Source organism: Kryptolebias marmoratus, linkage group LG9 (assembly GCF_001649575.2).
Source record: "Kryptolebias marmoratus isolate JLee-2015 linkage group LG9, ASM164957v2, whole genome shotgun sequence".
Classification (NCBI taxonomy): Eukaryota; Metazoa; Chordata; class Actinopteri; order Cyprinodontiformes; family Rivulidae; genus Kryptolebias; species Kryptolebias marmoratus.
The window spans coordinates 24,553,175-24,573,979 of record NC_051438.1 but is presented as its reverse complement, the minus strand read 5'-3'; the positions used below and the strand labels follow the sequence as shown (position 1 = coordinate 24,573,979).

At 38.6% G+C, this 20,805-nt stretch overlaps 3 protein-coding genes across 4 annotated transcripts in view; 2 read left to right on the top strand and 1 right to left on the bottom strand.

Annotated features, from left to right (window-relative positions):
- The first annotated feature begins 821 nt into the window (after positions 1-821).
- On the top strand, positions 822-2,899 carry si:ch211-255i20.3 (transmembrane emp24 domain-containing protein 11). Its single transcript, XM_017417432.3, has 5 exons — positions 822-1,099; positions 1,544-1,635; positions 1,893-2,018; positions 2,148-2,294; positions 2,601-2,899. The coding sequence occupies exons 1-5, from the start codon at positions 970-972 to the stop codon at positions 2,748-2,750; spliced, it is 645 nt and encodes a 214-aa protein (XP_017272921.1). The 5' UTR covers positions 822-969; the 3' UTR covers positions 2,751-2,899.
- A 322-nt stretch (positions 2,900-3,221) lies between these two features.
- Positions 3,222-9,276, top strand: LOC108236649 (probable E3 SUMO-protein ligase RNF212). The gene is made up of 13 exons (XM_017417440.3): positions 3,222-3,412; positions 3,660-3,776; positions 4,316-4,377; positions 4,467-4,541; positions 4,749-4,805; positions 5,081-5,139; positions 5,235-5,294; positions 6,034-6,098; positions 6,536-6,596; positions 7,407-7,449; positions 7,603-7,657; positions 8,368-8,437; positions 8,976-9,276. Exons 2-13 carry the CDS (start codon positions 3,668-3,670, stop codon positions 9,103-9,105), a joined length of 846 nt encoding a protein of 281 aa, XP_017272929.1. The 5' UTR covers positions 3,222-3,412; positions 3,660-3,667; the 3' UTR covers positions 9,106-9,276.
- Positions 9,277-16,333: 7,057 nt separating this feature from the next.
- The window catches only part of fgfrl1a (fibroblast growth factor receptor like 1a), a 61,914-nt gene continuing 57,442 nt past the window's right edge, over positions 16,334-20,805 (bottom strand). For both annotated transcript variants that reach the window (XM_017417384.3, XM_017417383.3), the window contains one exon: positions 16,334-20,662. In XM_017417384.3, coding sequence (XP_017272873.1) covers positions 20,202-20,662 — 461 coding nt within the window. In that variant the 3' untranslated portion in view covers positions 16,334-20,201. The remainder of the gene's footprint in view (positions 20,663-20,805) is intronic.

The window sequence follows — 20,805 nt, the reverse complement described above, 5'->3', positions numbered from 1 at the left end:
TAAACTTGCAGAACGTCAAGCATAAATAATGTTACAGCTTTTATTCTTGAACTGTGGCCACACAAATAAACTGAAAGAAACCTTCTGACACAGATTTTGCTGATTATATCTTTTCACAGGAGTTGAAAGCTTTATAAAAGATTTAAAAAAAAAGATGCCTTGATTTACAACTGACAGGTTCTTGTCACGCGACTGAATTGTGGGTGGAAACGGAAATCTGTCTCCTCACTTCGAACTTTTGCAGATGCTGAATTAGATTAGGGCTTATTCAGTGTGTAGGAGCTCGCATTTTGAGCAACTTCCTCTTAGGTAGGCAGTTATTATTATTAATATGAGATGCTTCGGGTCACATTTCTCACTCGGTCTCTACGAATATTGGAAGTTCGGGACAAACACTGTGACGCTGTGGAGACTTGGCATCAGTCAGCAGCCTTGAGGACAATAAAGACGCTTTGAGCTGCTCGGGTTTGATGCTTCGAGATGTTTCACTTTTCATTTAGCGACGCGAATGCAAAGCAGGCATTTGAGTCACTCAAGTCTTCTGTAGTGACATATTCTTTACGATAAACCCACAGGCATGACATATTACTCTGTTTTAAATGTGCGGGTCACTCTTACTTTTATATTAGCACCAGAATTTATCACCTATTAAGGATATTAAATATTAAACTACTGTACACTAGTTCTGAAGTAACTAGTGTTACTGAACACTAGTTCAGTGTTTCCTATTGGTTTAAATCCAGCTAGTCACAAACATCCAGAAAGTCTTGTCACGTGAAATAGCACCTGTTAGTTTCTCACACTCAATCTGTCACCTTGAAGCCTTCCACTTTAAATAAACGCTTCAGGACCTGGATGGTTCCACGAGTGAACTCCGAGCAAGAATCTGCAGATTTACAGAACTCTACAAGCCAAACGTTTTGTCACTGTCAAGTGTATTGTAATCTAATCGAGCATAGTTAATACAAAATGGGTTTGCAAGGAGTTGGCTTCCTCCTCCAGTGTTACCTCATGCTGGCAGCGGCCATGTATTTTGATCTCGGTGAGCAGGAGGAAAAATGCATCATCGAGGAGATTCCAGAAGACACGCTGGTGACCGGTGAGTCCTCAACAAGTAACTGTCCTCCAGAGTGTCGTTTTTATTCTTTACCACAGCAGTAAATGTGAAAATAGATCCCAAGTGGGTAGGGAATAATCAAATAGTGTGCACCCGTTTCTCTGATAGTATCTAGATTCATTCAGAAGTGAAAAACAATAAAAGCTGTTTGCATTAGACTGGACACAACTGATATTTACAGTCAGTTTCCTTTTCTAAATTAATACGATTTATCGAAATCCATTCCTAAAGAAAAGCAAAAATCATTTAATGTACTTTATGTTCTAGTGTTTACATCTTTTCATGTCAAATACAGCATTTGATATATTGTTTTAAAGTCTAAATAAAAAAAAAAGATTAAAAGCTGTCTTGATGCACACATTTGTTGATAGCTTTAAAGGTTTTTTGGATTATATCACCACTGCTTTTTTTGTCTCCTACCTTTAGGTCACTTCTTGTTGGAGCCCTGGGATTTAAAAACAGTCAGCCATTCTCCTCATCTTGGTGTCACTGTGACTGTCATGGACCCGAACCAAGAGGTGCTGCAAACATAAACAAGATTTATCACAATGAGAGGTCACACAGAGCGTTTTACGCTGCACTAAAATAAAAGGTTGTCAAAGAATCCAAACCAAAGAAAAATACAATGTAGCACATCATCAATGTCACAATTTCTCAGATGATTTCTGTTTTCATAAAAATGTATTTTTCCCTCTTCTTTGGTTTTAGACCAATAAAGAGTAAGACATTGATCTAATTTGAAAAGTCAAACCAAGGTGTCTTTCGCCCTCTTAAGGTTCTGATGTCCAAACGCTACGGGAAAACGGGTAAATTCACCTTCACGGCTCATGCCTCTGGGCAGCACTTTCTTTGCTTCCAAACCAACTCCACGAGGTTTTCTGTCTTTGCCGGAGAAAAGATGGTAAGACCTTCGGACACAAAGCAAAAAATGACGCAAAACGATGAAAAACAGCATTGCATACAGGATTGTAATTCAAGCAGTAAGAAAAATAAACACACTTTGTAAGACTGACAAGATTTCCTATAACAGAAGCTGCATTTAGATGTTCAGCTGGGAGAGCACTCGGTTGATCCTGACATCGACAGGACAAAAGACAACCTGAAGACACTTGAGAACAGCCTCAAACACCTCAGAGATCAGATGGTTTTTATCACCAAGCAGCAGGAGTACCAGAGGGTAGGTTTCACACTTCTGACTTCATAAAGCAGCACCATTACATGACATGTGGATCATAGCAGAACATCCAGACAAAACAAAAACTTTATGAGCTTGTTTTTACCATGGCAAGACAAACTACTATTCAGAATGTGTAAAATTATCATATAACCTGAGATAGTGTCTAACATGATCTGTCTAAGAAAGGTTAGACCACGATTACTTCAATTTACATCACAGTACATCTGCAAAATTATTACAGACGTCAACAAAAACCATAAAGCTGTGACGTGTTTGCTTGTTTTCATGTCGTGCTCTGGTATTTAGGAGAAGGAGGAGGTGTTTCGTCAGATCAGCGAGGAAACGAACAGTAAGGTGTTGTGGTGGGCTGTGGTGCAGACCTCCATCCTGCTGTCTGTTGGCTTCCTGCAGATGAAACGACTCAAAGATTTCTTCATTGCCAAGAAGCTGGTGTGAATAAAAACACCAGCCTGTCAAGAAAGATACACCAAGCTGCTTCTGTGCTCCCCATACCCATACCTGTACCAGTGTTTTTTTGTTTTTTTTTTCTGTAATCTAAAGGAAAACCAACAAATACAAAATAAAATCTCTTCCTAGCACCTTTTGACATGAAGTGTTGGATTTAAGACAATGAGTGGCTAACAAAATGGGGTTTGAAAACCAGAGAAAACTAAGCAAATCATCAGCCTGTTAGGCAATGCTTATAAATTTATTGTAATAACATTTTGAAATGTGTTGACACACAATAATGTTCATTTTTAAAAAATGTTACACTCCTATACAGCTGAACACATAACTCAGCTAGCTAAAATGAAATCACAGGGCATTATTTATTTTTCATTTTCTTTTTTTTTGCTACTTCTTATCGCGCAAGGCGTAATTACTTACCCAAAGGTCATGTTTTTGTGAGAAGAAAAGGCATTTGCGCTGAATTAAGCTGAGAAAGCTAATGTAGCTACAAACGGGAAGCTAGCTAGTTGTTTGCTAACCGCCACACACGAAGAAGAAACGTTTTGGGGAATTTCCTGCTTATAAATATAATTTTAAACAAGAAATATGTAACCTGGACTGACTTTTCGAGGATACATTTTGATTTTAAACTAATACTAGGCCAAAAGGTAACGTTACCTTGAGGTACGGAGGTGAATACACTGATTATAGTACAACTTTATCGCTGTTAGGTGGGTAAATGCTAATTAGCTAAATGCTATATTAGCATTTAGCTTCAGATCAATGTTACCTGACAGTTTTACATAAAATATAATGAGAAACGCCACATGACTTATTTAGATGCATGGCTTTATTCGTCGCCACAAGCACGATAGATCATAAGAAAGTAATTATCTTAATTTTGTTTACTTTCAGGTTTTCAAATGTCTTACTGGGTCTGCTGCAACTCCTGCTTTCTTCCCCCGAGTCCTGAGCGCAAACTGGCTGTGACTACCTGCGGCCATGTCATCTGTAGTGTCTGTTATCACAAAGGTAGAAGAGGCTTTTAACAAAAAAACACACAGTCATAACAATGTCAATAATGTTTGTATTTGTTCAGGCACTAAATCAGCCCACATTACAGCTGTCTGCTGGGCTGGCAGCGTGGGTAAACAGGGACATCTGTTGGACAAACAGTGATACTGCACATAATCTGTTTTACTTTTATTATTTTTGTCACACAAACCACTATTTAGCAATATATATTTAGGCACCCTCTATCACTGTGTACCTATAATTCTCTCATATTAAAAGCCATACCATTCATTACTATTAATGAGATACAGGAAGATTTTTGAAAGTCTCTTTATCCCAATTTGGGAAACATTGATCATATTTATAAGTCGCATATCAGTTCCCTATTTAAAGCCTGCTTGGTCTCAAAGCTAAGCTATTATTTAGCGCTTTGGGTGATATTTCTTTTAGGGGATACATTAGAGTTAGCCTCAGCATTTCTTTATCGTGTGGTGGGATTATAAATCGCAGTAATTCTGTCAGCATACACTGTATTCGCTGTGCCTGTTTTTTTCCAGGCAAGCAAGGCAAATGTTTAATATGCAGCTCCCAGTGCCAAGTGTCACCACTGTCTGACAAAGTAAGCACCTTTTCTTATTTTCTCGTTAAATTGCTCAGGAATAGACAGAATTTGAGGAATCACGTTGTCGTGAATTGTGTTTGTTCCAGAGCAGCTCTGATGTGAAGGCCTTGTTTTCTGATGTCAGCGTTGTGGCAACAAAACACCTGACAGAAATCAGCAAAGTTAGTTTATTTTCTTTATTCACATCTAAATGAAAGAAACAAATAAAAACTGTCCTATGTCCTTGTCTTATATCAGCTGCCACCTCTAAATAACAACACTGTTTAGTGTGTAAGTCTGCTGCAGTAACTTATGATTGTAACTTATATTTCTTTTATGCCGTATACGTTTCATAGTTCACATTAGGATTGTTTCATCTGTTTCCTCAGGTTTTAACGTTCCAGGCAAGACATCAAAAAAGGCTGCTAACGTACTACCAGCAAAGGGTGGGAAGCATTTATTATCTTGTAGTTGTTTTAATATGAATGTAGGGTTTTTTATATGCCAGATAATGGAGTTTCATTGTTTATTATTGCTGAAAAAATGTGTTTTGCTTTGTAATAACATGCTTGGTTTTACATTTTAAGCCAATAACTTGCACCTGAAGGTTGAGTTAATTGTTTCCTGTCTTTATTTGTAGGTTACAGAAATAGGTATGTCAATAAAACATAGTTAGACGGACAGTTTTAGAGATTTATTAGCTATTTTTTTCTTTCTGCAGAATGAGAAACTAGAAGAGGTTTTTGTCAAAATGAAGCAAGAAAGGCAACAGATGACAAAGTAAGTAAAGGCTGTTTGGTTTTATTACTTTATTATATGTTTCTAAGCTCATGAAAGGTTTTGAGGATTTATTATTTGTTTTTTTCCTTTTAAAGGAAACTGAACGAACAGAGTGCCTACATTGCTAAACTGGAAAACTCTCTTCAGCATCAGTGGTGAAGTCTTTTTGGACATTTATTACTCTACACTGGATATATACAGTAACTGTAGACAGCTTGCTTAGTCTTTAAAGTCTATTTCTCAGTCTGTTCACAAACTAAACTATCTGGAAAAATCTCAAACTTCTATGTTTACACAGCAAATATTTGGCAATGCACAATTTAGACCCAAAATAGCATCTGTCTTACTGCATGTTTGTAAAGCTGTGATTATAATGATCATGAATAAAATAAGAAATGACTAAAGACAGATCATCTACAGTCCAATTTTCAAAAACATCACTAGGTGTCACTCCTGACGCAAAAATGCAGAGACTTGTACAACCAGGACTGATTCAGTATAAAGTGAAAGATGTTTTATTAATAAAAATGATTTAATACCACATTTTTAATTAATGCTGTTTATGTGAAAGGTATAAAAAAAAGAAAAAATGCATAATAATAAATATCTGTCAAACAATTTGACAAATATAGTTTACATTTAGGTTGCTGTTCTAAGCTTTTTGCAAACGTTCCCAATAAAGATTAAAACAAAGAAGTTGTTTTAAAACGCTGCGTCAGATTTAAAAGCTGCTTGCATCTTTTTATTCAGATTTTTGCCCAAACTTTGCTGGCTACTGTACGCAGTACTTTAAGCCTCTGTCAGTCTGTCATTGTTGGATTCAAACCAACAGCTGTACTGCTGTGAACGCTGTTGTGTTACGATCATTTAACATTATTTATCACTCCCACGCAGTGCCAAACCATCATCTGGTTCTCAGATTAGCTGGAATTCCCATACGCCGCACGGACATAAGCCAGGTGAGCTGTCTCATCATTTAATGACATTATTGTGTTTCTGACAGACATAAATGATCATTATCACAACTAAATAATAACAAATATTCTGATTTGATATTCTTAATTTTAAAATCATGGTTTAATTATTGTGGTATTGAAGTAATACATGATTATATATGAATGTGCTCCTTGTCATCTCATGTAAAACAACGTGAGCTGCTCAAGTTAAAACTTCTTGCTTTTTGTTCTTTTAAACGACTGAAGAGAGAAAGTACAGCCTGTTGGAGCGGACGAGTTTTAAAAAAGAAAGAAAAATTAACGTCTGCCTTTAGAAACTCTTTGACCTGTTGGCGCGATTCCATGTTTTCAGAAAATATGTCCATCTGCTGCATAACCTGTGCCGTCTCTGTCGCTTACAGTCTGCAGGGTATTTGTAAGAGTTTCTTGTTTGAATTTAGTCCTGCAGATCCCGTATAACTCACCTGTTTCCCTCTCACGCCACTCGTCCACAACTAATATGTGAGTATTTTTGTCCTTATCTGTTCAGGTCATTAACCCTTCCTCTCTGTTGCACAATCGTCAGCCCATTAGTTCACTTGGTACCTCAGACAAACAGCATACAGGAGGTATTTTACTGTGCTGAGAATAATATCTCTGGGTCAACCCAACGTCTTATGTTAGCTTTAACTGTGTTTAGTTCTGCCCTGCCCTGTGGCTATCTACACACAGACACATAGCTGAATAATCTAATCTTTGCTTGGATTTAGTGAAGAATCCCTATTGAGTTTCATTCGCAACATTGGGCTAGCACTGATTGGGTGTCAGCTTTATTAGTCCAAATGTTTTCTTTTCAAATCTAATAAGGCTTTAGACGCTAACAGTCAGCAGCAGAGATGGTACCAGATTTGTATTTTATATTCAAAACAGAATCACTTTATTTATTGTAAATGATTACTTTTGCTTGAAACATAAGAGACTTGATGTATTAGAATGTTAGTTTCAATAAGTTTCAGTAAATATAAATATCAACTTCGTTGTTATTGTTGTTTGGACAGCTCAAGCTTCTAGATATTATTTGAAGCCTTATTATCTGTATGGTCATCATTTTGGTTATAGATTAAACAAATTTAGTTGGCAACAATTGCAGTATTTTATTTTACGCAGCTTCAAACTTCAGGAATTAGTGATTTTTGTCCATCACTTTGGAATAAATTAATGTCGCCAGTGCATAGACATCTGATGCCTTGAAGGAAGCAGTTAAGGCCCAACTGTGGCGTTCATTCAGCCGATCCCAACAGAACTAATGAAGTGTGCTTTCCTGTCTGGCAGCACTGAAAGCATGGAGGTGGATGAAAGGAGTCTGTTCAGGAAGGTAGGTGCCATTACTTCACCCGCAGTCCTTTGTTGTGTTGAACGAGATCTATTAAGGTTTTACAGCATCCTGATATTTGCTCGAAGAATTTGGTGTATGAGGAATGAAGGTTTATGATTAATCCGCTAACTGTCTCTGTTTATTGTGTGCCAGCCCAACTCTGCGCCTAGACTGTCAATTATCAAGCCTCCTCAGGAGGGACGAATGGGTATGCACTCTGCTCTGTTTGTCATCAAACTACCGTCTTAATTTGATTGAAAAATAGCACCTTTATTTGCCACTGTTCAAGACTAATCGCTCTCCACATGTACTTTAAAACAAGTTATCTCAGACACCACAAGCACCAAAATAATCATCAGAAAGTTGTGTTTTTGTTCCCAGTTTAAGGCTTGTGATGCCATCAGCAGTTCAGTTATTAAACCAGAACATATAATGGTTGTATTTATGGCTTTTTTTAGTCTCCTGGGAGTTTTGTTATAAAAGCAAAATAAAGTGACATCATTTTTAAAACTGTTTCTGTAGAGATGTGTAGATATTATTATTGGCAGAGCCTGATTACTGTAAGAAAAATGTCTTCGAAACATTTACTCAGTGATACTTAAAATGCTTTGAATCTGATTGATGGAGCTTTAGCTTGACAATGACATGTTCCATTTATCACAGAGCTAAGAGCAGCAGAGCTGTGCTTACATGCTTTGGGTGTTTTGTTATGTTTGGTAGCAACTTCTTTGTACGACTGTGTGAAGATGATTCACTCATTTATCTTGTCTGCCTGGAGGGCTAAACGATTGACACATGTAGTACGCTCCTGTGGTTGAAGAAGAAACAACATAATGCTTTATACACTGGTTTTGAAAACATCAGCAGAAAAAGAACTCATGGGAAGCTCTAACTGTATTTATTTGGTGTTACGTTTAGGTACCATCTCTCACAGATCATCCAGCCAAAACCTGTCTGCTGCCCACTCTGCCCACTCTGCCACTGTCAGGTGAGAAATGTCTTTATCTGCTCCGTGACCAGGGTTGTTGGTTGTGGAATTCATCTGTGTGGCACCTGAACTGCAAACTGCATTTTCTCCTTTGGCCTATTTAATCTCAGTTCAGTTTAATTAAAATAATAAGTCTGTTCATGTCTGATCATTTGAAATCTGCTCTTAGTTCGCTCCTCTTTCAAATAAACAGGATATTCGAAATTCTGACACTACTGGTTTAATTAGACCACTTTTTTATTGCTGTTGCATTTTTGTGGAGCAGTTCAAAAAGGATTAGAGAAATGTGTTCAACTTTCTTTGAGAGAAAAATGTGATTTTATTGGTTTTAGTTTCTTATAGTTGTTCCCAAAGTAAAACTGCAAACACAAAGAAGGAAAGCTTTAAATCTAATAGTGCCTTTTAATGACAGTAACATCCAGTGCCTGTCTGATTTTCCCTAATTGTTTTATCTGCATCTGAAGAAGACAAAAGGATTTCATACTTACGTTGCTTCTTGTAAACACAGGATAACACGGGTCTTTCTGTTTTCTTCTAGCCGTTTTCAGGTAACACCCATGACCCCAGAGTCTCCATACAGCCAGAGTTCTGGGTGGAGGTCTCCGATCTTCAAGCCTCCAGCCTCCTTCAGACACTCCATGTCCTCTCTGGTCGGCCCTCCACCTTAGAAACAACACAAACATTTGATAACTATCATGAAGCCTCTAGAAGAAGTAAACATGGCCACTGACTTCTCTGTAGAGGTATTTATGATTCATGACGTGTTGGTTTTAACCATTCTGTACATTCCAGTACACGTGCAATTAAATGTGTTGTTATGTACAATGTGCTGATGACATGACACAAACTAATGATCAAATAAACTAGTAAAAATATATGTTTTTATCTCTGTCTGAACCTAATCAGCTACAAATATTTTGATTAAATACTTCTACTTTGATTGGAAGTCTAATGATAAGAATCACTTTCAGTATTTCAGCAGAGAACCCTGCAGCCTTTAACCCAAAGGCTCACTACGCTGCAGCCAGCACCTGTTCAATTTGCAAAGATAAACTGGGATTATGTGGTGCACAAAAGCATACTGGCTTAAACACGTAAAGGTCGACAGGACACTACCAAGTCCTGAAGGAACTCCGTTAACTGCCCTCAGCTGCAGCTTCCACAGTCCTGCCATGCCGGATGTAACTTTAGTTATGCAACTTGCTTTTTCACCCTTAAATCTGTTACAAAACAGCTGCGAGGGAAGACAAAGAGGCATGTATCCTTATAGAAACATGATATCACCTGAAGTCATTGCAGCAAGGAAACGCTCATGCGATGAAGCGGATGGCGAGGAAGCCCGATGTGTTCAGACAGGTCCGTTCTTTCTTAGCAGACCAGCGTTTTTGCCTCTATTGTCCCCTGTTGTCAGGGTGTTGAATAATGTCTATTGAAGAGGGCTCAGGTGTGACTGCGTGTGTGTGTTCTGGGCCTGTACAAGCAACATTCTGGCACTCGTGTGTGTGTGTGTGTGTGTGTGAAGTTTTGTACAGAGTCAGTAGGCCTGATCCTCTTCTGTGCTCCGGTGAGAAGTCGTTTCCTGTTTTTTAAGGTCCACCTAGAGAGAAATGGCACCCTGGGGCAGCCTAAGCTGTCATAGTGTCACACATTGACTGGAAGAGGACTAAATCAGTATAATCCTTTCCTTATGCAGAAACAGAGTCATACGGTGGGGGATCCACTGGACTGTTCCTCTCACACCAATAATGAGGGATGTGTTTTGTGTCTGTTTTGTCATTTTGAGAATATCAAAACAAATCCAGACACAAAGACATTCCATTTTCATTCTTTTTGTTCATCTTGCTTCCTCTGCTACTTTCTCCTGTGCTCATTCACACGCACCCACTTCTGCATCGCCTCAGGCTGTACAAATGAGCTCTGCCACTTCAGAGAGCTAAAGAAAACTATTCTGATGTCAGTGGTAATTATTCAGCAGCGTGTTCCCACAGATTGTTACCTCTCTCAGCCTCCATCCGTCTTTACTTTGTGTATGTGCGCGCGCGTGCGTTTGTGTGTCTTCATGAGGGAGAGAGAGAAGCTTCTCCCTTAATCTGATTCAGACTTCACACTTTGTCACTCTGCATTTCAGTCTTGTACCTTTGGTGTTGTAAAGTGTAATCCCCTTTAGGCAAGACATGACATGAACTAAATGATTTCACACTGGAGCTATTTGTCTTTCAGAAAGTATTCCTTCGTAATCCTACAGGGGATAATCTGTAATCTCAATGACTTGTACTGTTTAACATTTAGCTTGAAAGATGGAAGACTGATAAAAATGACCTTGTTTAAATTGCACCCCTAAAAGTCCACAAGGAAGGATTTATTTCAGAATGTCAGGTCTCTTACACCCTGGAGCCAAATCATGATTATAATGTGAGTTTTATAGAGAAATGATTAAAGCATTTTGTATTTCTTCTATTGTTTGCACAGTGAGCCTCATATAAAGAGTTATTATTAGTATCATAGAAGTATCATAGAAGTGCACAAGCTTCACAGTATTACTCCCCACCATCATCAGATTGGCAATCAGCAAGAAAAAAACAAAAAAGGACCAAACCTTATGTTGCACCATTATAAATGGGCATGCTAAAAAAATCAAGAGGGTTATGTTAAAACAAATGATTCCAATTGAAAGAGATTTAAAAGAACCTTTAAATAATACAAAAAATGGTCATCTTTAACAAGAGTTTGTAAACCCAGAGTAGTGAGAACTGAAAGGTGAGACACGTCAACACTCTGAACGGACTTCAGGAGAAAAGTGAGAACCTGTGTCGGACAAAGGAAGGTGAGCATCTTCCCTTTGGATTTATGATGATTTCGGAAAGGTAATGACTTCTAGCTTACATGATTGTCTTGTTTCAGGCACAAAGAGGAGGGCGGAGGATTCCAGGATGGAGAGGACTGCAGCAGTGGTGAGACGGGCAGGACGAGCACAAGGCTGGGTGAGTTGATGTCAGGCCGTTCGGTTCTTGTAGAGCTTGTTGGTGGAGTTTCCAGAAAGTGGGTCCTCAAAGGTAACAGACTTCAAAGAGGAAATAGGAGATACAAAGAGACGCAGGGAGGCCAGAAAGTCGAGGTGAAGGAAACCAAGATTCTGAAACTGGAGTCAAGGCCTGCAAAGATCACACAGAGGTTAACTTAATATTTCTTTGAATAACTTTGGGCTATAAATCAGTACCAAATGCTGAATGAACGTTGAATCAGACGTTGAATTTTGAAATATAGGTTCTCATGAATGGTCTGTTAGGCTGTTGGGAAAGTCTTTTTGCATCTTTATGAAAATTGAACAGCTTTTGTTGGAGCAAAATGTCAAGTTTTACAAACTGTGCTGGTCTCCAAACACAGCTCATCTACCTGGAGTCCATCCTAGATTCTTGGTTTCTCAGTATTAACAAAAACAAATCGAATCCTACGAGGAGAGCAGTGTGAACTGGTACTGTCTGATCAGTTTGCACCAACTTGTAACTCTCACGTGATCACAAAGATCCAACAGGAAACGCTTTTGTCTTTTTATCAGTGTTATCACACATATCACACAGGAGCACTAAGAGGTGACCGTTTCAGTCAGTCAAGGTCTTTTAAAGATTTTTATCTGATTTCAGTTTTATACAGGAAGTAGCACAGGATGTCTGGTAATGACAGGATGAGATGATGATCTCAGGTTGGTCTCTTCTTGAAAGAGATGTTGAAATTGAATGTTCGACTGAAACAGCAGATGTTTCTACCATGTCCTTAAGAAATATTGAACTTAATGTGAAACAGATTAGTCAGCAGATGGCATCATATTCTGCTTCAGTCATGTATTCCTGTGGTGACAGTGAATGTTAATGCAGGAAGATACGTGGAGGATGTCAAAGTGTCACTCAGAAGGTTGCATGCATAGTCTTGTCGATGGTGATGCAAGCACTGCTTGTAGCTTTAATGTTATAGCCTATAAAGGGACAGCGAAGACAGATTTATGTCCTTACAACATACACTCACCTATGTTCATTTTGTCTGCTTTTGTGTAGCATTGCATTGTGTTTTGTTACTCAGAGAAACAGGTGAGGATTAGGGAGCTATAGTTGGATTTTCTTCCATCCACACTCAAACTGAGGCAGGTTGGCTGTTGCCTTTGAAAACTGGACTCTTTAAGTGATTGTTGGAGAGATGGTGAAAAGTTATCTTTCCCTTCATACATCTACTCATGCCTTTCCTTATCATACACAGCCTTTTCTCACTCAAGCACACTCCATATCTTCTGCCATTCTTTTTCCATCATTCTCTCGAATCAACACGCACATTTTTGCTTGCGTAACACATGCTCACGCAGTGACTGTTAAATTCCTCCCCTCTTTTACTCCCTTACACTCACTCTGACACAAACTTGGCAGGATGTAGAGGGAGAAAAAGGGGCCGAAAGACAACACCGAGATTAGGAGGCTTCTGTCACGGCTCTGTTGCAGACTTTGAAGGCCCTGGCTTCCTTCCCCTCAGCCAGATTTCTTTCTTTTCTCACCATGTCTGTCTGCGTCCCTCTCTTTTCACAGGGGGAAGGTAAACATTTGGCTCAGAGCTACGGAGAAAGGGAGGAAAGGTGGAAGAGGGATGGAAACCGCCTGTTGTCCCTTCTTTTGTGTTTTTGTTTTCTTAGTTTTAATGGTGGCTTTGTGGCTGCGTGAAGGATGACTAGAGAGGGAGAGGTATGCAAACAGAACGGCGTTTCAATGCCAGCCAGGTGTCTGTGTTGTTCCCATCTGCAAGTGTGTGTGTGTGTGTGTGAGAGATGCATGCATGCATTTGTGCTTTTGTGTTTGCAAGTAGCTGTGTGCCCATGTTTGCATATGCACTTCATTAAACTTTCTCTTGTCCAGGTGAGTGTGTGCAGGCATCTCTTGGGTTTCGATGAGCAGATGTGTGCCGGCTTTGCTTTCTGTGTGTGAACGGGAGAGAGCCCTTCATGGTCACTGACTCCTTTCACCTGAGTGCTCCTTTCACACTGAAAAGCCAGTTGATGGTTAAAAGGCTCTTTGAGCATCTTCTCTTCATCACTAACCACAGCTGCTGTTGACTCAAACACTCAGGAATCTCCTCCTGGTTCACACCCTGTTAACCAACCAACTGCACAATAGATCCCTTCCACCACATCCTGACATAAAGTTCAAGTCAAGGGTCAAAGGTCAGAACCTGTGTCCTGGTAGTGGACAATTTTATGTCAAAACGCAGTAATTTTACTGAACTGAGGAATCAGGGCTGCAAAAGATGAGAAGAAAAACTGATGATTGTGATGAGATTACTCCTTTAGAAGCTGTTTCAGATGAGATATAACCAATCTGAGGTCCTAAAAAGTCTTGCTAAAAAATAAAAAAAATGAGAAACGTAAAAAAAAAATCAATCTTGAGAAAAGATGTTTGTTGATTGTGTTATCAGAAAAGCAGCCAAATTCCTATAAAGATTTTTTTAGTAAATATTATCATGGATTTCTTTTAATTTGCAACTAAAACTTTAAAAGATAAACCCTAAAAATTACAATTTGCATTTAAACAGTATCAACCAGTCAATGTAGAATTCTGCCTGTTTTTATTTTAAAAGCAAATTAAAGAAAAAAACAAATCAAATATTAAAACAAATTAAAAAAAAAGAAGACATTTCCTAATTATGTATTTTATAATTTATGGTCTTTAAAAGTTTCCCTCTGGATTCAGAACAACCTAAAACTTAAAAAAATATAAATTAAAAATTTGGAACGTAGCTTTCCCAGTCTTTTATTATTATTATTACTAGTTGTTGTTGCTCAAACTTAGTAGTACAATAGCGTATTGTTGCCACACTAATAAAAAAACTTAAACAGATAGTCTGAATAACTACACTACACTATAAAAATACACAAATTAAAACTTGTAAAGGGCAAATTTTCTGATGTTTCTGAGTCATTCAAATGAAAGGAGTTTGGAGAAGAACCACATTAATTATATTTATGCTATTCTTTACAAAAAAACCCCATCAAATTGTTACTCTTGTCTTTCAAGTCAACTCAAGATCTGTCCTCCATTAAAATACTGTAGCTGAATTAAAATTTACAGTTAACAATCATTAAAATAAAAATAAATACTAATCACTACTAAATTATTTTAAATTGTCAAGGAAAACTATTCCATCCAGAATAAAAGGTCCAGTGTTAACAAAAGGAAGAAATGTTCTGATTGTGAAAAGTTGTGCACGTGTTCATTTAAACATCTCGTCCCAAGATGGAAAATCTTGTCGGTCAAAAGCAGCGATTTAATGTTAAATAGTTTCCAAACTAAACACAGCTTCCAGTCTTAATAACAGCTGCATTTTGGTGCTTTTTGTTCCAACATTATTTAGATATTCAGCCGAGACTCAATCCGTGCCTGTATGTTTTAAGAGGCTAATCTCTGCTCTTCTGAGTAACACAAACCTTCGCCTCATACTTTCTGTTTATTGTTCCTTTGACTGTTTGTTGAATTCTTTGCTTGACCTCTCATGGAAATGTTTTAATCCCGGCGTCGACGCAGTTAAACATGGGAGATGTCAAAAATACACAGAGGGGGATTCAATGCGCTGCACTTTAAACATAAAACACTTAGCGATGTCTTCAAATGCACTCCTTTCTAATTTCCAAATAATTATTGTAGTTTAACTTCAGAGAGGAGGTGCATTTAGTTTCAGGAAATAAAAGAAAAAGAGCGATGAGGTTCAGAAGCTAGTTCACAGTTTTCATTGACAGAGGAGCGGTGATCTCAGCACATCTGTCAGCTGCTCAGCTCTGTGTCATCCTTCTCCTCCCTGTTTCTCTTTATCACCCCTCCCCCCCCATCTTCTTACTTCTCCTTTCAAGTCAATCAAATTCAAAGGAGACATCGAGGAACATGGAAAAACGAAGACAAATGGATGAAATGAAACAAAAAAAGAGCTAAAAGTTAAGGATGAAAGCATGAAGATGACTCAGAACTTTTGCACATCTAAAACCCCAGCTGAACTGCATTTGTAGAGTTCAGGATTTGTAAAAACTTTCCTAAGGTCAAACTGTAATGGCTGGAATTCCAAAACAGTAAAATCTTGATGTTTTAAATGTAGTTTTTTTTCTTTTCTGTATAGAATTTCTCTCCCACCACACTCTTACTCAACCATTACAGCTTTAGAAAGTTATGCATCGTTTTTTTTTTAATAATTGACTCCAGTTGAGGTCACCTGTAGATTTCAGGTTGACGCTGCAGCCAAAGTATTTTTATAGGTATGAGGTCAAAGTACTTGTTTAAATTGGAGATTTTAACCTTTTGTTTCAAAACTCTGACTTTAAGTTTTAGTGGTGCAGTTTGTTTAGATGGAAGAAAAGGAAAGAAGTATGATATGTATGGGAAAAAGGTTTGTTAAAAAAACAAATGAACAGTTCCTAAAATCCTGATGCTGCGTTTGTGTCGACACAACGAATCATGAAACAACTTTGGGTTTGAAGGAAAGTCATAGATTATGACCGTCTGTCCCCAACACTCATCACGTTACTTAAAGAATTTGATGAGTAAGTTTTGAGATAAAAATGAAAAGTATCCACTGTTGCTCTCTGGTTACCACCTCTAGCCTTCTGCAGCGCCCCCACCCTCTCAGCGGGGTTTTCCTTCATCATCTTCCTCTCCTAAATGAGTCAGAGAGGAGGGCGACGGCGCGCCTTCACACCCTCCATCTGCACGCAACGCTCGTCCATCTGTCATCTCTGCAGACAGATGAAACACCCACAACTGAGGGGCTTTGACTATTTCAAGCAGGACGGTCCTGTGGTTCTGTAAGGTACTGTACTGACGTGGACTTGTTGTTTCTCTAATTAGGATCAGAACCTGATGCCAAGGATGGACACCATCAGTCAGATATCACATTTTAATGGCACCAAAAACATGATTACAATGTTTAGGGAAAATATTTTTTTGAACTAAATGATGACGGACTGTACAAGATTGTCGATACAAAGATAAATCGATAAAATTTGTATATTTTGTCAGCTCATATACAGTATCTTACAAAGACATGAACATAGTATTTGCTACATAGCTTACATGATGACTAGAACACAAAATCCATTCATGCAATATAATGCCCAATTATATGGAAAAATAAACATGTCAAGAATAAAATAAATTAGAAACACACCTTCTTTTTTCAGTCTTAATTTAGCATTTACAATGTTTTGCGAGCCAATAGGTTGCGGGAACTTTTTGTATCATCCAAAGCACTCCTAAATTATCTAAATTATTCTTTAACTTCAATCCTAATCTCATCTCAGGTACAAAGAAGTGGTAAGTGCACATTTACACAGTTTGTTTAGAGGCAGTCCATTAGCTTTGATGCATTAAAAGGTTTAACATGATAAGAGGGCTATTTTACTTAAAAGAGTTAATAATGAGAAGATAAAACATTAAAATGAAAAGGGTAAGTCTGCAAGAAACACAGTTAGGGTTTGATACATTGGTAATTTATCATCTTAAACTTAATGTATTTTTTAAAACAACCACTTAAAGTGTTGGTTGGATCCATGTTGTGTTTTTAAATCACAGTAACAGAACATCACAGGGATCATATTAGTTTTTTCTTGGAAAAAATAAAAAGCAAGTAGAAGCTCTGGTTTGTACTTTGCAGATATATCAGGAAGCAACAGAAAAAAAAGAGCATTGTAAGAGTTATTTATAAAAATATATTTGTACATTGTCCTTCTTTAACAATTTGTGCAAAAATAAATGGCATAAAAACAAAACAAAAACTGATGTTACTCGATTATTTTTAATCTGTCATTTACGGTCATGTGGTTCTTAAAACACACCTTTCTAAACTGTTTTCTGTCCACCCTAAGGAAGGGGCACTAAAAGCAATGATGGCTTGTAAAGTTTCATTCATGTCTCACATCAATCCAATTTCTACCGTTTATTTTTTATTGTTTGGTCTCAGCGTCTTCAGAGAACTCATCTTTCAGCGAGCGCCTAAATGGAAAACAGCTGAAACCAAAATCTTATCTTAGTTAATCCCTTTAAACAGTTTTTCTTTCTTTCCAAACTCATAAACACACACAGAAACACCAAGATGGACACCTGAGAGAAAGAAAGGCAGATGAAACGAGCTCAGTGCTGAGGGTTTGTTGCAGCTGATTTCTTTTAGATTTAATCCACAAATGATTCATCCAACACCTACCAGAAGTTACCTGAATTAATTCAAAGATTTTAGCACTAATATGAAACATAATTACCAAGGAAATAGCAAGTTGCTGACCTGAGTTTTGGTAAATTTCTGAAACAAGTTTTCCGAGAATCATACCGTTTTTAATTAGTTCACTCAAAGCAGTAGCTGATGACACCATTTGCATGTTTTTCACTTCATTTTCGCAATTAGATCTCAATTTGAATGAAGAATCAAAGTTGTTTGACCATAAAATGTGCAGCAAACTACACATTATAGTGAGGTAAACAAAGCTTACTGTACATACCCTCACACTTATTGTGTGTGTGTGTGTGTGTGTGTGTGTGTGTGTGGGGGGGGGGTATTTTCAGACAAACTGAGTCATAATATTTATAAAGCTGCACTATTAGTGTGTGATGCTTTCAGAAGGCACCAATATTTAACCAACCAATATCAAATTAAGAAAAAAAAGTTTTTAAACCCAGCTTCAAGTGGTTTGGAAATATGTTCTGCAAGTGATTATTTAAATCAGGGGTGTCCAATCCTGGTCCTCGAGGGCCACCATCCTGCATGTTTTACTTGTTTCTCTGCTCCAACACACCTGATTTGAATCAATGGGTCATTAACAGGCTTCTGCAGAACAAGAAGAGGGAATTTAACCAGTGAATCAGGTGTGTTGGAGCAGGGAAACAAGGAAAACATGCAGGATGGTGGCCCTCGAGGACCAGGATTGGACACCACTGCTTTAAAACATGAGACAACAGATGCTGTGGAGCTAAACTTAAGTAGAGAACAGATGTATACCCAAAGACTTTTCCATAATCCATTACGTCATATTGTCCACAGAGGAGTCCCATTCGAAAGTTAAAGAATTTCAGATGAATTTTCTTACTTCTAAGCTCTCTAAATCTTGTGAAAGACTAAAAGGAGTCTGTGACATATCTGATGATCCTCCAAAGATCCATGAAATTTGGAAAGAATTACTTGAAGGCTCCATGATATCCTTCACGCTGATCTCGTCAACCGTCTGTGAGAGCCAACCGAAGCTAGAACGGAGAAAAACCCAAACAGGAAATGCCCCCATTCTTTGGGAAGTGAAGAAGCTGCCAATGACGGCATCAGTCAGATGGTTCAGAACAGGAGCACATCTAAAGATGACTAACTCTGACAGTTTTATGAAATGTTACATCACTGCTTTATTACGCTCAATCTATTAAAAAGATCCAACCTGTCACTCAGCTTGACTTTTTTCCCCCACACAGCACCCAGACAGCAGCTGGGCTTTGAAGAGAGTGGCTGTCAGCCCGGCAGAAGCAAACACCAGCAGCCATCATCTTTGCCAAATCTGCAGATACAGCGAAGTTTCTCTTGGCTCAGTTAGGCTTATGCCTGAGATGCACTGTAAAAAGTTAACCCACTCTGACCCAAGGTTTTGATTTAAAACAGACAACTATAATCTGAGCGCTTATGAAAAACAAAAAAACAAAGAAATTTAAAATACAGCTTTTACTGTGAAGGTAGTATCTCACCGAGCTGCGACTGTTGGAGACTCAAAATGACAAGAAAATAGGCACATTTTCTGTTGTGGTCTCACTGAATACTGAGCGTTTGCGACCAAGTGGCGCGTGGCTGCAGTCTGAGCAGCCTGAAAACATGCATCTCTTCATTTTCTCAACAAGCAGCGGGTGCTACCGTGGCTCCATGCCCCATCTCAGACCATCCCAGGCTGCACAAAGAGCAAATGACTGTCAATCTCTTTTAGGTCACTTTTGCTCGTCCAGAGTTTAGAGTGTTGGGACTGTGAGATTAAAAAACAAAATTCAACAGAGGAAAGTTCATGTGTAGTTCTAAATAATTTTTTAGAGTTTTTACCCCTTTTATTTCTCCTCCACAATAATATTTATCTCACCAAAGCATTCATTACAACTACGATTGAGGTGTTGATGTTAGTTAAGGACTTTAGGGCAACTTTCCTTACTGATGAGTTGGCAACACTGCCAGTGAGATACTACCATAAATTACTGACGTTGTCATCATGTCATCATTTCTAATAGTTTGTGTTGACAGTGTTGTGTCCACTGCTTTATGCTTGAAAGTTAAAAGCATGCATAATGTATGTTGAATGAGAACATAAAGGGTAAAAGTATTCCCACAGATGAGCTATATTTCTCTTTAAAACTCAGCCTGAATGAATATATTATGTAAGTAAGGTGTATTTTTAGGTCCACTGAGAAGATTTTATTTGTGTAAAAAGAGTGAAGAGAAATGTTTTTAATAGTATTTCAAATGTCCAGGAACAAACCATATTTGATGATTATTTTTCCATAGATCTCATTGGGTTGGCTTCTTTCTTCACATTTTTCATTGCTTATGTTTGGAGGAAATCCATCTTCAAACGACACGTGTCTGCAGTAGAAGCTGCATGATTCAAAGTTTGTGTTTATGAATCCACAGCGTCTCTTTGCAGGTTCTTTGCTCTTTACATAAGGCTTTAAGAGTCATTGTATGACTGGGTCTGCGTGCACGTGAATGCGTCCATGAAAGAGTTGGATGTGGCGCACCGAAGCTAACACTGGTAGTGAATGTGCTGATGCTGGTGCACTTTCCCGTCCACGTGTGAATGCGTGTGCGTGTGAATGTCCGTGTAGATTTTTGGGTAGACCTTGGGAGCCAATCCAGCTCCTCCCTGAGCCAGGAGCAGCTGCTGATGAGCAACGTACTCCTCGTACGAGAGGCAGTCTTTATCTCCGTTGGCCGTCTGAGGGGGGAGCGTTGGGCCGGCTCGGTCACGAGTGACCACGGGTAGACGCTGAGCGGCAGGGAGAGCAGAGGAGGAGGAGGAGGAGGAGGAAGAGGAGGAAGAAGAAGAGGAGGAGGAGGAGGAGGAGCAGGTGCGTTTTGACTGGTAGAACCAGAGGAGGGCGGTGCCTAAGATGAAGGCCACACCTGCAGGTATTCCAATAATAACGGGCCAGGGGAGGCTCGGGGATGTTGGTGCAGGAACAGTGCTGGGTTGAGACTTCTTGTCTGCAGTAGAGTGAGACATGCAGAAATTAATATCAACTGAATCCTGTACTGTATGGGATCATTTTGCTAGTCAACTTAAAATGATGCATCACTCAGGGCATGTTAGTGAGGACAGACAAAGCAGATACAACCGTAGCTGTGAA

Bases quoted from the DNA above. Each gene is read 5' to 3' on its own strand.
- LOC108236649 (XM_017417440.3), top strand. From the start codon at position 3,668: ATGTCTTACTGGGTCTGCTGCAACTCCTGCTTTCTTCCCCCGAGTCCT. The intron at 5,295-6,033 runs GTGAAGTCTTTT...ACTCCCACGCAG, and splicing joins AACTCTCTTCAGCATCAGTG to TGCCAAACCATCATCTGGTT. The intron at 7,658-8,367 runs GTATGCACTCTG...TGTTACGTTTAG, and splicing joins TCCTCAGGAGGGACGAATGG to GTACCATCTCTCACAGATCA.
- si:ch211-255i20.3 (XM_017417432.3), top strand. From the start codon at position 970: ATGGGTTTGCAAGGAGTTGGCTTCCTCCTCCAGTGTTACCTCATGCTG. The intron at 2,019-2,147 runs GTAAGACCTTCG...TTCCTATAACAG, and splicing joins TCTTTGCCGGAGAAAAGATG to AAGCTGCATTTAGATGTTCA. The intron at 2,295-2,600 runs GTAGGTTTCACA...TCTGGTATTTAG, and splicing joins AGCAGCAGGAGTACCAGAGG to GAGAAGGAGGAGGTGTTTCG.